Source organism: Teleopsis dalmanni, chromosome 2 (assembly GCF_002237135.1).
Source record: "Teleopsis dalmanni isolate 2A chromosome 2, ASM223713v2, whole genome shotgun sequence".
NCBI lineage: Eukaryota > Metazoa > Arthropoda > Insecta > Diptera > Diopsidae > Teleopsis > Teleopsis dalmanni.
The window spans coordinates 94818670-94837644 of record NC_051847.1 but is presented as its reverse complement, the minus strand read 5'-3'; the positions used below and the strand labels follow the sequence as shown (position 1 = coordinate 94837644).

Below are 18975 nucleotides of genomic sequence, written 5' to 3'. Positions count from 1 at the left end.
GAAATATGTAAATAGATTGATTGACACTATATAGTTTTAAGTTAGCTGTAATTAAAAAGTTTTTGAAGTTTTAACTTTTAAAATTCAGAAGTAATTAATTAATTAATTAGAAATAATTGTAATAATAGAAGTAAGTAAAAAGATTGAAATTGAAATTTGTTGTAAAATCTTGTACCTTAACAACAATAGTAAAATATAATATAATTTATAATTTAAAATAATTATGTACGAAAAAATTCTCTTGACTCTTAAAGTGATAAATCTAAATCAAGTTATTGATGACTACGTTTCAATCGATTATTTTATAATTTCTTTATTTTATTTTCTTTTTATTTTTGTTCTCGTTCCATAACAACAAAATTACATATGCACATGAAATTGTCAAATTGTAAATGCTATGCTAACATAACTCATCATGCCATAATTCAAATTCGAATTCATCATGCCGCGCAATACATTACAACAATAAATCTAAATCATTAGATATAAAAATTGGATATCAAGCTTCAATGATGATCGGTAGCTCAGACAGCTTAAATGAACGTTTTCCATGCGCTGTGTGCGGAAAAAGTTATTTACGCAAACGTCATCTACAGCGTCATATGCGAGATGAATGTATCGGTATACCGCCACGCTTCAGTTGCGACCTCTGTCCATCACGTTTCCGGCGCAAATATCATATGGTACGACATTTAACATCCAAACATAATATACCACAAGCAGTAGCTCAACAAACCAGCGGCAGTGTACGCTCTAACAATGCTCGTCCAAAAGTAGAGTCTTGCGATAGTCCACCTTGTCCAGAAAATCTCTCTTTGAAGAGGGAAGCAATTGAAAATGAAAATATGCTCAATTCAAAGCGTGTATCACCGATTCCACAAGTTATTCCAATGCCCACGTATGGTTTGACTGGTGCCATAACGGCAATTTCAGGAGTGTCTGCTGTTGGAGAAGACAGCCCAATAATTGGGATTGAAAATATCGGTGTAAATGATGATAATGGACAAAATATTATCGGTAGTGGCGGTGGCGGTGGCGGTGGCAGTGGCAGTGGCAGTAGCGAAGAAGGTAACACTGATACGATCACTATTAAAACCGAACCGTTGACACCATCAAAAAACCAAATGAATATGATGGAAGAGGATTGGAAAATGAAACTTAGTATGCAACTCCTTTCAAATTCATTACTGAAAGAACGACTAATGAATGCGATACCTTTTGCGTACAGTAATAACAATTGAATTGGAAGAAAGTGAGCAACAATTTTCATTTAAATTATTTTTTATTTTTAAAGTTTATGTGAAGGTCATTTTAATTATTATATATGTTAAAACTTTTTATTTATTACTTCACCATCACATGTACTTTATTTAAATTATTATTGTGTGCTATTTATTTTAAGCGAAGAACAAAAAAATAAAAAAAAATGAAACACGGGAACCAAAAAATAGAGCAAAATATTTTTTACCAAAAAGTAGACATTAAATTAAAAGGATCTCTCCATAATACAAACATATTAAAAGTAAACCAAACATTCCTGTAACGTAAATTATTTTTTAAATATCTTATTTATTAACACTTAATATCTTATTTATTATCTCTTTAGTTTAAGTTAAACTTTAATTTTATTTATGTCCAATTTAATGCATTTAATAAATAGAGTAATGTGTGAGAGCTTACTGTCCAATTATCATTTAATTTTAGCATAGTTAAATTAAAACTATGCTAGGTTCTAGTCTGCTGTGTTTTTATTAAAATTAAAGACCTATCGAAGCTAGAGAATAAAATGCTTAAAAAAAGCTCAATTATTACAATGTTACGTAAAATGTTTACATTAACCATATATTCACGAATTTCAATTTATAGACTAAGTATATATTATTCTAATATCCAAAAAAAAAAAAAAATATTTATATATATATATATATGAATATGTATTTATAGAGTGAGCAAAACTGTTTTATTTACTTTTTAAACTTGTAAGTTAAAAAGAATTGGACATTATAAATATATAATGAAATAATTTTTAAATATTTATTTACCTTATTATTGTAAGAATGTTTTTTTAAAAAAAAAATAAAACAAAGCAAATAATTTATATACCAAATCGAATGTAAATTTTAAAACAATCTTTATGTCACGTAAATGAATGTAAAACTGTATGTATTTTCAATGTCATTACAATAGAGAATGTAATTGTTAATATAATAATATTAATATATGTGTTTTGATGAAGGCTCTGAATACTCATTTATTTATAAGTATATTTGAAAGATTTATTGATTTGATAATTATAATTTCAAAAACAAAAAAATATACATATATATATTTAAATATAAAAAATCTAAACAAACTTCTATTCTTTTTTTTCAGCGTTAGTCCTTGTGTTGTTTATATATTTTTGTGTGTTTTCTGGTGTAAATGGTGGCATCATCTCTTATATAAATGATATATACGTGTATACTTCATATCAGATACAATGATATTGCGGTTTTAAAAAATTTAAAAAATTTTATTTTTGTTTTGAAACCTTCATTGTGTTGACATTCTTTTGAAAACTTATTTTTTTTTGTTTCGTTATTCACTGTATTGGTTTTGGTTAACAATTTTCTGTTTACTACGTTTTTTTTTTCGTGCATTTTTTTTGTTTCTAAAATATGTACTTTCTCATTAATCTATTTTAAAACTAAATTTCTTTTAGATTTACTACTACTACTACTACTCGTCTAGAGCTTCTACTGTTGCTAGTATAATTCGTAATACAACACAAACTATTCTTCAAGAACTAAACCAACTTCCTCAGAATCTAAATCCAATTGGTGGCAGATATTGAATATATAATAACACAGCAAGAAAGAGTACATTATATTTAAAAATATACATTTTTGTATGTGTGTATATATATTACCAACATGTATATTCAGTTGTTCATATATATACATAGCCTCTTTTATATATATATTATTATTATTTTTTATTTCTAAACCACAAACGTTAACTATATACACTTGACCCACCTGACCTAACGTTGACAAACTGAACACAACTAAGTGCCAGACATCTGTGTTACTGAAAAAAAACTATGTTGACTGACGATTATAACTGATTTTTACTATAACTATTATAAATTATTTAAAACACAAAGTGTATTAAATGTATTTATACATTAAACGTGATGTGTGTTTATTATTATTTTATATGTTAATTCTGTGCTTTAAAATGCTGTATTTTTTATTTTGTTGCTGTCGCTTTCTATATATAATTTTAATAAATCATATATATATTTATATGAAAATTGTAAATGTTATATACAAAAAAAAAAGAAAACAAATTAAATATATAAAATACACCTTCGTTTGAGGGTTAAACAAACTATAAATATGTTTTGAATATTTCAGGTATCTTAAAGATATAAAAATACACTACTCACCTATTTATTTATACGAATATGAAAAGTTTACTTTTCTAAACTGATATTAAAAATTTTAAGTAATGACAAATGTTGTAATTTTTATAACTTTGTTTTCCAGCGTTTATCAAGTCACTTTTTTTTTATATTTGTATTAAGTATTTTTAAACAGCATCGTGGTGATATTCCTATATTAGCATTTCTCGTCAACTATATATATTTATTTGTATTTCGTTACCATTTTACGTATACATTTTTTTTTCTGCATATTGTAGAATTATTTATTTTATTTTAATTTATGTTTAATTGATAGTTTTACATTAAGTAGTGTGATATATTATATATTTGAAATTAATTATAAAATGTAATTAAGTTTTTTTAAGTTTTTATTATGCGTATGCGTTTTTTGATTTAAGTAAAATGCACTTTTGGTTATTAATATAATGTATTGATCTATTGATTTATTAATTTTAAGTTGTATTGAATTGTATGTATTATCTTCAACTCACATTACTTTTTATTTCCATAATGTTCATGTCAACATAAGAACATAAGAACATAAGAATACGAACAAAATACTGAATACGTCCTTTTACTCTCATCTATCTATCCATCGCTCATAATCATATTGTAATTTGTTTCTTTTTCTACTTTTTTTTTCTTATCTTCCATCGTATCTCGTGTACTTGCGCCGTCGATATTTGTTTGCAGGATTTTTAATAACTTGGTATCAACACTCGTGTGATCAATGCGGAAAGTCATACAAAACTCGAAAAAGTTTAAGTCGTCACCGCCGTTTCGAGTGCCGTTTCACCACGGAACGTCCAATATTCCAATGCCCCTCATGCAATTACGCTGCTAAACGCAGTGACAATTTAACCAAACATATAAAAACTCATTTTGCCAAAATGCAAAGAGAATTCATGCCATTGGCAGTGAAGATGCAACACACATTGCAGACTAAAATGGAAACGGCTTAAGGATATAAGTTTGGTTCCACTTTAGTACAGGGGAACTAACCGTTGAATTACTGTCTATGGTTAGTGTAGTGTGTGATGTGTGTAGTATCAAGTGTGATTAATACTTTGTTAATTAACACATATTGAATGAAAAAAAAATCGACGTTTCTTTTAACGTTAGCTCTTAAATATTGTTCCTCCGGTATAAGTTTTCATATTCATGTCGTCATGTCATTATAAATTTTACATATTCGCATTTACTTACATACATCTTTACTCACACACGCACACACATTAATCCATATCAGATTCATATATTCTTCGTATACTAAAAAAACAAATTGAATTTTTAACATTTTTATTAAATATAAAGTGAAAAAATTTTGTGAAATAAAATTACTTTTATTATATGCTTTAGTAATAATATGTAAGCCAGATATTCAATTTATTCAACTAAATTATATTATTAATATGCTTAAAATGTATTCTAATGCTTAAAATGTATTACTACTTATTTTGTAAAAGCTCTGTCCTAATTTTAATGCTCGTTTCCTACAATTGTTTTGTATCTAATCGCAGAAAAGTAGCTCGACTGCGCTATTTATTGTGCTCGAATAATACATAATACACTACACACACTTTCTCAATATCTTGACAACGTTAAATTTAAAATTTTTCTGCTCATTTTAATTATTGCATATCGTGTGCATATTATTAATATATTTACAAAGGTTCAACATTTTATGTTAATTTTGAATAAAAATGGTGAGCATAAAATTTGCATAAACTTCTTCTACTAAGAAACTAAAAAACTAATTCATGCAAAATATGCTAAAAAATTCCATTCCGTCAAACAATGTATAAAATTTGTTTTTATTTTCTAACAAAAAAAAAAAACTATAAGTAGAAAATTATAAAACGTGCCAGATGACGCGTCTACTTTGTTGTTGTTGTTGATTTTTATGTTAATTATATATTTTGATATATACCGTAGTGGAAAATGTTGCTCCACAAATTAATGACTCAGTTTTTCTTTACTAAAATGAAACACTGAGCCTGGGAAATGAATCCGATAAAAATATATATAGATATATATACATATATGGATAGATCGCTTTTGAGTTAATTTCCCTAAACATACACGGTTTTTTTTTATAAAAACAACTCATTTTTTCTAAAAAACTGCTAACATTTAAAATATGTTTGTGTGAATATTAATTCATTTATTAATTCATATAAATAAATAATATTTTTAACTTGAAGAAAACATATTTTACACGCATAAAATTCAGTACTACTACTACTTAAAAGCGAGCATTAAGAATTATCTTTTACAATATATAATTTATTATAAATATTTAAAATGAAATAACATATTATATATGTTGTTAACATATAATTAAAAAAAAACTATTTATATGCATTTATAAAAAAAAGATACTATTAATAAATAAGCTGACATTAATTTATAGAATATTTAAATATAAAAACTATACATTCCTAAACCAAATATAAATGATATACATATATATATTATTATTACCTTATTAGGCACAGGTCTAGTCAGTCATACTTTTATTAAAGTTCTTAATATTTAATTATAATTTTTATTTAATATTTTATGTTGAAAATATTGTTACATTTAATATTTTTTGTTTTTCTGTTAATTACTTTTAATATTTTATATCCTTAATTTACTACAATTATATTAGATTGTGATGTCAGTATGTATGTACTGGTAGATATGTTTTTAATTAAAAAAAAAAAAATATAACAGAAGATTGTGACTTCAATTAATAATCGTTAAAATATGTACTGATGAATATAATTTATTCAAATGCGCAATGTATTCTTGTTTTATACTATATTATATTTATATTTTGATTATTTGTTTACATTTATTTAATTATATTTAGATTTATTTGGTTGTATTTATATATATTTGATTAAATATGATATTGACAAAAATCAACGTCTGGTTGGAATGATAAAAAAGTAGTTTTATTTGTTATCTAACAAAATGAACTATATATTAATTATATTTATACACATATATATTAATAGTATTTATATATATATAAAATAATTATATTTATATATATATATATATATATATAATAATTATATGTATATATATACATACATAATTGTATTTATATATATATATAATAATGTATTTATATATATATATACATATATAAATATGTATTAATTATATTTATATATATATTAATTATATCTATATATATATTAATTATATTTACATATATATTAATTAATATATATATATATATATATATTTGTTGAATTTATTTAATTATATATACTTATTTTATTTGGTTATATTATTATTGATGTGATGATATTTTTATTTTTTCGATTATATTTTTATTTATTTGATTATCTTTGTAATTTTAATATATTTCTATTTATTTGAATATCTTTGTAATTTTTTTTTTATTATATATGCAAATTTATTTATTTTGATGTGTGCAAATTTATTTATTTTGATGTGTGCAAATTTATTTATTTATTTATTATAATATTTGCATTTTAGTTATTTATTTTTAGTTATTAAAAAATATGCCAGCTTATTTACTTATCGTACACGTTAAGTGCTATGTATATTCTAAGTTAAATGTAATTTTCTAATAAATATCTATTTTTACTGATTCTGGTGATTTAGGAGCTAAAGAAGTCATTAAAATAAAAGAAAGGCATACGTAAAAAAAAAATTATTTAAAATTATTAAAAATATGTATTTACAGCAATTGCTTAGAACACTATTTTCCATTCAGTAGTATCTTTAATCAAAGAATATATAATAAATAATTCTAATATTTACAAAATAGGTTAATATTATTTTTAACTAAACATTTTTAATCTAATTTGATAATACTGATATATATTATGAAACACAAAATTTAAAACTGATATCTACTAAATTTATAAAGTTTGTAACATCGTAAGTTCCTCGAAAGCAACAAATACTAATAACACTAATGAAAGATACTTATCGCAACTCCGTGCTCTTAACAAAGAAAAAGGAAATAATATTTTTAAACTAAGCAACTAAAATTAGCTCTTTAAATAATAATAAAAATACCAAAAGTACATATAAATTAAAATACAGTACAACTTACTATACAAATACAAACATTTTTTAATGTATAAGGAAATATAATTAATACAGAATATATATTTTAATAGAAATTTTACATAATTTTATTGTGCTATATTTATATTGATATACATGATATCTATAATATAATGTATGAAATGAACTCTTTTTACAAAAAATAACAAAACCTTGCGAAGACATTGTTAAAGTGTTTAACGAATTTTTTATTATAATAATGTTGAAGTTGAAGTTTTGCCAACAATATTTTTAAAAATCAGTTAAAAATAATATCCTGATATTGGATTCTAACATTTTAACAATGTTATATTTTTTTATATGCGCCTATATTTAACAAATATGACTAACAAATTCTACAAATTTAAATCAACAAACAAAACCAAAAACATACAAACAAAATAAATTTTTATTCAAGATACACGTATATATTTATATATATTAATTAAAAAAAAAACAACGTTTTATTAACTATGTCATATATGCTATTTTTTATACTATATATTTTTGTACTTAAATAAAGATGTAAAATTGAACATATGCATTCAAACAAAAGTGAATAGTTTTTTAATTCAATAATAAAAATATTAGTTATTTTGTGCATAGTTTTTTTTTTGTTTTTAATTTTTTTTTTAAATTTTTATTTTTTTATATATCAATTTTTTTATAAAGATATTTACAGCTCCAATTCAGGCGTTAAAAATTGATATGTTTTCAAAGTCAAACAAATAACAACTGTCTGTCATGTACATCAAACAAGTATCACCCTGTAAACGCTTTGCATCATTTGATCATGACCACCATCACAATCATCATCAAACCACAACCACCTCGTCTACCACAACCGCGAGTACAGATCTGATCAGTTCAGCTACATCTCCACCCTGTATCTCATTAAAAACTGCGCCAATTTAATGCAAAAAAATACACTAAAAACAAAAAATAACTGTAAATATAATTTTTTTTACTAATTTCTTATAATTTATTTATTAAAAAAAAAACATTTCTATATATAAATTAGTTTCCTCATATAACAATCTTATTTTATTCATAAATATAACTCTTCCGAATATACTAAATGAACTTATAAAGTAAGCTGCTATTGTTTTTTGCTAAACAATTAGTTTTTGCTTTCGTTTTCTTATTTACAAAACATCTAATAAATAAAATAATAAGTATTTTTAATGTTAGTTTTCTAAGTTTTATATTATATATATTATTACGTTAGTTATTCTATATATCAACGACAACATTGTTTAAATTTATTTTTTTTCAATTTTTCCAATTTTCATTTAAAACTTTTCAACCATTGCTACATAAAATAAAGGCTGTCCAACGAGTTCATCTACAACAACCTCTTCGCAAACACCGCCACCGTTGCCTCCACAATCCTTAATACGCGACTATTGGTATGAACTTAAATTTTCCGATTTATTTAAATTTATCAATCCTGATGGACGTTATCAGTGCCCGAGATTCAATTGCTTAAAAAGTTATAAGGATGCTAGTTCATTACAGCGACATATCAGGTAAGTTTCAACAACTTTCTGTATATCAAAGATATTAAAACATGTAATCAATACTTATAATAGCGAGTTTTATTTCGTATTATTATATTACTACTTTACTTTTATAATATAAAATTTTCCCTTCAAGCTTTTATAGATAAACTAAGTTTAATAACATTGAATGATTCGTTTAAGTTAATATCTCTTAGTACCTTAATCCTTGCCTTTGAGTGACTAGTTGTGTGCTCACTTGAAATATATCAATTTCTGTTCTACTCTTATATTACATGATGTGTTATGTGTTATTTATAGAACATCCCATAATTTTTTAATAAATTTACAAATACGGAGTTATGGTAGTCTTCATCTATCTTATCAAACAGTAAGACCTAAAAGTTAAACTTATTTAGGTTTGAAGAACTATATTGTAAAAGCCCGTTTAAAACTATAAACTTCTATAAGAGGTTAAATGTGAAATTAATAAATATTATAAATAAAACCTTAAAAGAAAGTAAAATAAAATGTTGTTGTATTTCACTACTTTTCGAAACCTCTTTAGATATTAAAAAATAAATTGAAGATTAAAATTAAATTATGTTATTTAGTTAGTTAGTGAAACTTAACAACTAGAGATATGGAATTTTAGTTTTTACTTTAATTGAAAGCTGATTTCAATTAATCAAACCTAATCAGTTGCCTTTGGGCGGTAGAACTTTACAACTGAAACTGCTTGCTAAGTGACCAACGATTATAGTGATTGGCACATGTTATTGTTTACAAGTTGTATCGGGTCTTAGTAGCGGTTAGAGGAAATAGTTATTGTATAAGGAACAAACTCCATGGGCTGTATAAAATTTGTGAAAAATGAATTAATTGATTTCATAATATTCTGAGAATTTACAAAAATTATAGTAATATTTAACAGAGTTTGTTAGAAGTTATATATTGAATCTAAAACACGTAATTTTTAAGGGAAACCCATCCAAACGATTTCAAACTGTCTTTCACTGAATATACTGTGTGAGGCGGCGCAACGTGGTATAATAAAATCACTTCGTCATGTCTACTGGCTCATTGTGATAGTCTTTCGATTAATGTGTGATTTAAATTAATCATTTATTTGCGAAAGCGTTGTGCATTAAAGGTTTGGTCACATCAGACCAAAGCAAGGTCTTTTTTTGCCAAAGCGATTCGGCCTTAGCAGAAAAAAACTACTTTGAGTTTTTAAAATAAATCCATTTTTCGTCACCCGTCAGAATTCGATACAAAAAATGTGGGACCTATTAATTACCCAGTTTATTGATCTTCCTCATTGCTTATAAAACGTCTACTGACTGTTTCTTGTGATACATTTAATGTTTTTGTCAAATTTTGTTGAGTTTGAGTTAGGTCATCATCCAATATCAGAGCGTTAACCGTCTTTCACATAGAAATCAACACTTTTAAATGATCGGAACCATGTCTCACACGTTCTAATCGATAGTGGCGTGTTCACGGTATGTTTTTACCATCAAATGGTGGTATTCTGCCTTTTTATTTTAATGCAATAAGAAAAGCAATGTGTGACTGATCCATAAACAAAATTCAATGGTCGATAACACAAATACGATAGTCTTTGATAAACTCAAATTGTGTGTGCTTGGGTTAAATGTCAGAGGAAAAATAACGTACGTGTTAAATCAATGCGCTGGGTACTTTCACTGGTGTTATCTCTAAGTTAAACCGGAAAAAAATTATATTTAAACCGGAAACCTCTTTTATATTATATATATTTTATATATTATATATATTTTATATATTATATATTTTATATATCTATTATATATTTCTATATTCATATATTTAATATTTTTTATTTATATATAATATTTTATATAATATATATATAATATATATATAATATATAATGTGTTTTACATATATTATATTATGTATAATATATTATACATTGTATTTAAATTTATATTGAGAATTACTTATAATATATATTAGAATACGTATGATATATTATATAATATTTTAAAATGTAATGTATGTGTATAATGTATTATATATATATATAAGAGTTCATAGGTTATTAGATTGTGTTATACACTTTTATATATTAATTGATTAAAATGCAATAATTAGATTATTTAAAATGTGTTTAATGTATTTTCAGATATGAATGTGGTGGACAGAAAAAATTTCGTTGCCTAATGTGTGGTAAAGCATTTTCTCAGAGCTCCCACCTAAAACGACACTTGGAATCTGGTGTTTGTGTTAAATATTACTTATGAGATAATGTTTTCTTCAAAATAAAATAGAAATAGTAGGAACAATACACCAAGAAATTTAAAATTGCAATGAATGATGAATTATAAAAATTCAGAGAACAATTCAAAAAACATAGAGAAATGATAATGAAAAGTAGTAGGTAAATGGTAAATATATATATAAAGTATATAACATCAAATTTTATGACAACATTTTCGATATATTCGATCGAATATGTTAAAATATTGCGAAAACTAAAAACAAAACAAAAACAATAATAAAACAACTACAACAAAACGAATTTATTGGATGCCACATCATATATACTTACAATATAAATAAAAAAAAATATTTTAAATATAATAGTAGTTATAAAAAAATATTAAAAGTTAAAACAAACAAAAGTCAGTGAATAATTAATAAAATAAAATCTTTATGAAGTTTTAGTTGAAAAGGAGTAACGAATCAAGAAGCTAAATACAAATTTTGTTCAAATAACGTAAACAAATTTAGTCAACTAACCAAACTACGTAATTTTAGGAAACGTTTAAATAATTATTTTCTATAAGAAAACATAAATAAATAATAATAAATGAAATTCATGAATTTGTTTATAAATGAAAATGAATATTTTAAATAAAACCATAACGTACTGTGTTTATTTGTTGCCAAATATTTATAAAAATTTGACAAAGGGATAAAATTATATCTATGTATATATACACATAAATAAATATAAATAAAAAAATATACATAAAGTGAATAATAATTATGTGAAGTGTTGAAAATCGTATTCATTAATGATTAATGATGTTAAAAATATATATTAAAATGTTGCATATTTGATATTGTTTTTAGAAAAGTTTATATATAATGAGCAAATGGAGTTATTTATATTTAAAGTGTTCGTATTTTCTTAAGTGAAAGAAATTTTTAAAAAGATGTTACAGCGACTAGTTAATAATATTGAAATTAAACACTACGACAAATAAATGTAATTAACAACATCTCAAAAGCTTTAAACCCTGATCTATACTTGATCCCTTCTTAACTTAAAACCAACAGAAATTATAATCAGAAAATATTCAAAAACATTTTATTACACAGATTATAAAATAGAAATTACAAATTACAATATTGAATATACAATATACAATATAATACAATATACAATATAATACAATAAAATCAATTATAATTTTAAAATGTGTTCAGTTACATGGTAAAAACGTGTTGACCTGAAGTAATTAAATGATACAGGGTGTAAATTATGCCACCAGCAGTAAGTGCATGAATTATAAATTTACAAGGTAAGCAAGCACCACTACGTCAATTAATTTGTTTCTTAAATTACAATATATCGAATTGAATAATAATTTTTTTTGCAAAGATCTAAACTCACATAAATCATAAATGAATTGAAAATACATATGTGTCGATGAAATTGTTAATTCCATTTCATTGCCTGTGAAAAGGGGAGGGTTATGTATAGGTTATGTCTAATCAATTATAAAACAATTATTTTTTTTCTTTATTTCATATAATATTATATTTACATTAAATGAAATATTTTCTTAATACAATAATAGTGTATTGCCACCAGTAAAAAACTCAATAGTTTTTTTTTCTCACATAAACATTTACATATTCATTCCAATATTTTGTATTGAAGATATATCTCAGTCAAGAATTTTAAAACCTAATCAAAAGATTTCTGTAATTAAATCTAGGAATTTTTGAAATACATCAAGGTGTCACAATTATCTACTTATATATTTTTCATTACGGAAAATCTGAATTCTTGAAATAAAATTAAAGTATTTACCTCAAAAATTCTTTTTAATTAACTAAATTCATTCAATTTCATAATTTAACAGACGACAACAATGTATACTAGTTGTCATAAATACCTAGGTTAGGTTAAGTTATACCGGCTATATTTAGGATTCACTTAGGCTTATTGGTCCATTGTGTTACTGTATAAAAAACTGAAAGGTTTAAAAACCACTTCGAACCTTTGGCATTAGTGTCAACTTTGATACCTTTGGGCAATTCAAACATTTTCTTAATATGTATAATTGCTTTCTTAATTAATTTGATTATTATTATATAAATGGATTTATTTTCATTACTAAACTGAAAACAATAAATATTATATTTGGTATGTCATATCAAAAGCTTTCAATTTAATTATTTACGACAGAAGCAATGACAATTCCACTGCAAGTGATAAGCGGAGCTTGATCGCCATAGACGACGATGGTCCCTGATTAAGATCCCGACATTACTAGAACCCATCGATTTCGTAATTTGTTTGTTTCAATATATGATAAGATTAATTTCCAATTTGAAAAATGTTTGTTTTTTCATAATTTATTTTAATTACTGTTGAATAATTATTTGATTCTCAAGACATAAGAATATCAAAGCAAAATAATGCTTCCTATATGATTTTCATTTGCAACGGCTTATTTATTTAATAATTAGATTAGACATAATCTACCTATCGTATAAGGAGGGTTAGAAATGATTTAGACACTATTAAGTTAATGAACTTCGTAGAAAAAAGATTAAAATTTACACAACGTTCTTCAGGACTTCTTAGATTTTACAAATACAATATATATCTTTAGATGACAAGCAACCATTTTTCGTTCACTTATAATTTATCTTTACAAAATACTCAGAACCATAAATAAATCTACAGATTGTGTGTAACATTAATAATGCTTTAGTTTTACGGTAGTCAATTCTCATTTTATTATACATATACTACTTATTTTATAGAGGACCCACATTTAAATCATATATTTAGAAAACAATATGCATATTTTTATGTTTTTTAATTGTTTTTTTGACCATTGACTAATAAATAAATATGTATCTTTATTCAATGTTAGATAGGTAGTTAAAGTCGGTTGGTTTATAAGCCACACATAGACCGGTAGTGATACTGGATGAGACTTCCTTCATACCATTAGTTGGGGTGGTACACATAACTCAAGATGTGTGTGAGTCATTAATGAAAGTTAAGGTAACATTAACGAAAGTTAAGATATAGTTCAACACAGTGTCAGGAATGAAGTTTTACCCATCAAAACTAGTACACTGATATTTAATATGTATGACGATTTTTTTTAAAAAAAAAAGCTTAAGTAAAATTGCGACTATTCAAGTTTTCCACCCTGTATGTTTAAATACTCATTAGAACAAATAAAAAATCAAAAAAAAAAAAACTGAAAACACATGTAATCATACACAAAGCAAAATCACATAAAAAACCAACCTCATTAATTAATAAAAAAAAACTTTAGTCATCTACTTTTGTAGTAACAAATTATTTTCAAAAAAAAATTGTTAAATAAAATATGTAAATTGTTGAATAATATGAAACTAAAAAGATAGTATGTTTTTAATTAAATAAGAAACTAAATATAAAAAACGAAAAAAAAAATCGTTAAACTCGAGTGCCATTACATATAATATTAAAAAGATGTTATTATTTTCATTATTAAATTAATTAATATTTGCAAAGCAAAATAAAAAATTTTATTAAGAATAGTTTTAAATAAATTATTTAGAAATAGTTACTATAAATTTATAAATTTGTTTCGTATATATATATATATATATATATGTATATACATATATATAAAAGAGAAGAATATATAAGAAATAAGAAGATTTATATAAACGAGCATTATTAAATATATACAACTTTTTTGTTTGTTGTTTGTTAATTGTTATTTATATATTAACTAATTGAATAGAAATATATATACGTATATACAGAGCAGATTCATCTAATAAGATAACTTTTTTTTTTATAAACTGAAACAATTTCTGTAAGATTTATTTTTCATAAATTAATACTCGAAATATTTAATTGAAATTTCTGTTTCTGATATAGATTTCATATACATATATGTAATATAAAAAATTGTTATCTATAATTTTGTTCTACTGAAAGTAGGACGAAAGAACTACAATTAACTCAAAAAACTATCTTGTTTAAAACAGAACTAATTTTTTGTTTGCCGCGTACTATTCATGATATTAATTAATTAATATTAATATTATCCGTATGTAAAGTAAATAATGTTTTATACTGACAAAAGAATCGACTTCATATTATATATGTGAGAATGTTTAAACATATCAAAATTTAATTTAAAAAAAAATAGATAAAGCTACAATTTATACATTGGAAAATTGAATGTACAGTAGTGCGGTCATAAAAAATTTTAGTTCAAAGAAAATTTAGTTAAAAAAAATTTAAATATATAATAAATAATTCAGAATTTCATTATCTAGTTATAAAGAGGCTGTTATTCTTTAACTATTAAATTTGTTGAATCGTACTAAAAATAGTTTTAAATTGTATAATACAAAAGACCAAAAGAAAATTATAGAATTTTTAAATTATTCAATTCAAAATTGGTTTTTAATTAATTCACGATTTTCTTTTATATAACATTGGTTTAAAAAAAAACACAACTTAATTTTTTATAAATATTTTTATTAAAAATTTAGTTAATAAATTGTTTAAACATTTGATGAAAAACACGAAATAAGTGCCAATATAAAATATTTCGCATTTTTAATTAATATTGTCTTTTTTTGTTTTGTTTTTTTTTTTTTTTAATTTATCATAAATTATGTCGTCGAATTTTGACTTATTTAAATTTTTGTTACAATTTGCAAAAATAATTAAAATATCTTTTTTAGTTTTTATTTGAATCTTATTTTTCGATGGTTTTATGTACATGTAAAATCAACTGAAAATCTATAGATTTCGAATCAAAATTATATTAAATTTAACTATACACTGTAAGTCTTTATTTAATTAATTATTAAATATTAATATTATAATATAATTGAACTAAAAGGCTAAGCCTTAAGTCATATTTTATAACAAATAGAGTACACAACATATATTTTATTTTACGAACTCAAATATAATATATTTTTTTTTAAATTAAAAATGTTATGAGGTTAAAAAAAGTTCAAATAAATTATATATACATTGTTTGTTAATTTTTTAGGCAAATTTTTTGTTGTTGCTTTGTTTTTTAAAATAATTTTAAATGTTTTTAAGTTTTAATTTAAATTTAAATTTTAATTGTTATTGTTATTAATTAAGAAAAATATATAAATATGAAAGAATATAAAAATGTATACTTATAAAATACATAGAAAATATATACAAGAATATACTCCAAAGAAACCAACCAAAAATATTATATATATATACACAACTTAAATTATATACAAACATTTACAAACAAAAAATATATATACACCAATTGACGGAAAATTAAAAAAAAACGTTAAAAATTTTAACAGCAAAAATTGCAAATTTTGCACATTGCAATTTATTACATAGAATAAACGAACGGTTGAGAGTTAATATCCCAGAGATTTAGTAAACCAAGCAAAGTCAAATACATACATGTATATTATTAATATAATCAAGGTGAACAAAAAGTAAATATTTGCCATAATAAAGTTATAAAATGAAATTAATTATATTTATATTAAAATAAAATTGACGGAATTTTATTTTTTTTGTAGTTAATATTTGAATAAAGAAAAAAAAACAATAAAAATGAATATATACATATATACAATTAAATTATTAAAAATAGTTATTGTATTTCGTAAAAATCCAATAACAAAACAAATTTATATAGATATTTATGATGATATTGTTAGTACCTAAAATTTGTAGTTTTTAACGAAACAAATTAAAAAAATGCAAAACCCAATATTTGAGATTTTATTATTTATAGAAATTATATATTTATAAAGTTGTCGAAGAAGAAAGAGTGCAGTCTTTTGTTGAAAATATTATTATATGATATTTTTACAAAAAAAAAAAATAAAAAAAAAAATAAATAAATAAATAAATAAAAAAAAATTAATAAATCACGAAGTAATTTTAGCGTTTATATTTAGCGTAAAATTATATGAAACAAAACTGAATATAATAAAAACTGAATTACTAAAAAAATATTGACATAACTCACCAAAACAAAGTTGTTTTATTTTCAAAATAAGTAAATTAGTTAAGATATCATATATCTTTTTTCACGTTCTGCTGTTGAAGATTGGAGATTACAAAAAAAAATTTCTTTTAGCTTTTTATATATATATCAAATTCTAATTTAATTATATTCCAGAAATCTGTTGATACGAAAATCTCTATGATGAAATTCATCTGCAACCAACTTAATCATCTTCGTATTTGGATCTATAGTTTAGAAAAATTTTAATAAAATTATTATTTTTAAAGTCAGGTCAGTTGTTGTGACATCATAAGTGAAGTTATATAAAATTGGTGCTGCTGTTCTTGAAGAATTTTACATCATTTACACAACAATTGCTACCGTAATATTTGCAGTAGACGGTACTACCTGGGACTGTATCTTTTGTGTCTTCATTAGATTAAACTTTTCAAATATTTTATTATTTGAACATAATAAAAAAATTAATTTATTAAAACGGGTAAGAAATTTTCAAAATCAAGCAATTTGAATTTGATATTTAATTTTTTAACTTATTAAATAAATGTGTTCATACTGGTATTAAATTACCTTTTAGTAAAATTGTATGCTTCTCAATTATTTCTAAAAAAATGTATTATTTTTAATTTTTAATTTAAATAGATAAAAACAATTAGTTTATATAATGTATCTTTTCTTTTATCACTACCTAATCACATATTATTATGTATTAAAATTATATCGAAGCTCTAATATTTTGCTAATATCATATATCATAATTATATTTGCAGCCTATAGTTTGAATTTATGGTATTTAATATTCTGTGGAATTTGTTGAAAGAGTTTATTAGCTTATATACAATTTAATAAGAAAAAGCTCCAACAACAATGTTCACAATATATTATGCCAATAGTTATATATTTATATATATAATAAATATTTCCATTGGCTTTTTATCTATGGTGTTGTGAGTGCTATTCTATATATATTACATATATTGACAATAATTTTTTTATTTAATTTTAAATTTAAATACTTTAATTTTTTGTAACATATTTAATTTAATTTAATTTTTTTTAAGTACTAATATTTATTTATTGTATTCAAGTTTATATATATATCTAATTAAATCTATTTCTATTTCAGAAAATCTTTGGAAAATATCAATTCGATCTGTAACGTCACTGAACTATACTGCCCAAAGTGAATTAATTAAAAATCAAAATCAAAAACTACAGGAGCTTAATTCGGAAACAAAACCAATTGATTCAAATAAAAATAATATTAATACCAGTAGTAAAGTGGCGGGCCCATCATCTACTAGTAACGAAAAGATTGTGCCATTTTCCTATCCCCATACCTGCCCGCGATGTGAAAAGATGTATATGTACAAAAAGAATCTTATGCGTCATTTACGTTTTGAGTGCGGTGTCTCACCATCAGAGAAATGTATTTATTGTTCCTATGTGACACGTTATAAACAAAGTTTAAAAGTGCACATGAAGACGCAGCATCCGAAATATGTCAAACAGTCTAAAATTTCGTAAATTATTAAATTTTTCGTAAGCATTTATTTTAAATTCATCAAAGACTTAAAATAAGACTAAAGAATTGAGTATTTAATATTATTATCAGTTAGTGATAGTTGGTCGTGTTCTTCTGTTTTATCAATCCGTTTTTATGTATAATATTGAATTTGCG

The 18975-nt window shown here is 23.1% G+C and overlaps 1 protein-coding gene across 1 annotated transcript; it reads left to right on the top strand.

The window, feature by feature from the left end:
* The first annotated feature begins 313 nt into the window (after positions 1-313).
* LOC119679851 (zinc finger protein ZIC 2-like) lies at positions 314-8874 on the top strand. Its single transcript, XM_038092421.1, has 3 exons — positions 314-1252; positions 2702-2858; positions 8832-8874. Exon 1 carries the CDS (start codon positions 510-512, stop codon positions 1239-1241), a length of 732 nt encoding a protein of 243 aa, XP_037948349.1. The 5' UTR covers positions 314-509; the 3' UTR covers positions 1242-1252; positions 2702-2858; positions 8832-8874.
* Positions 8875-18975: the final 10101 nt, after the last annotated feature.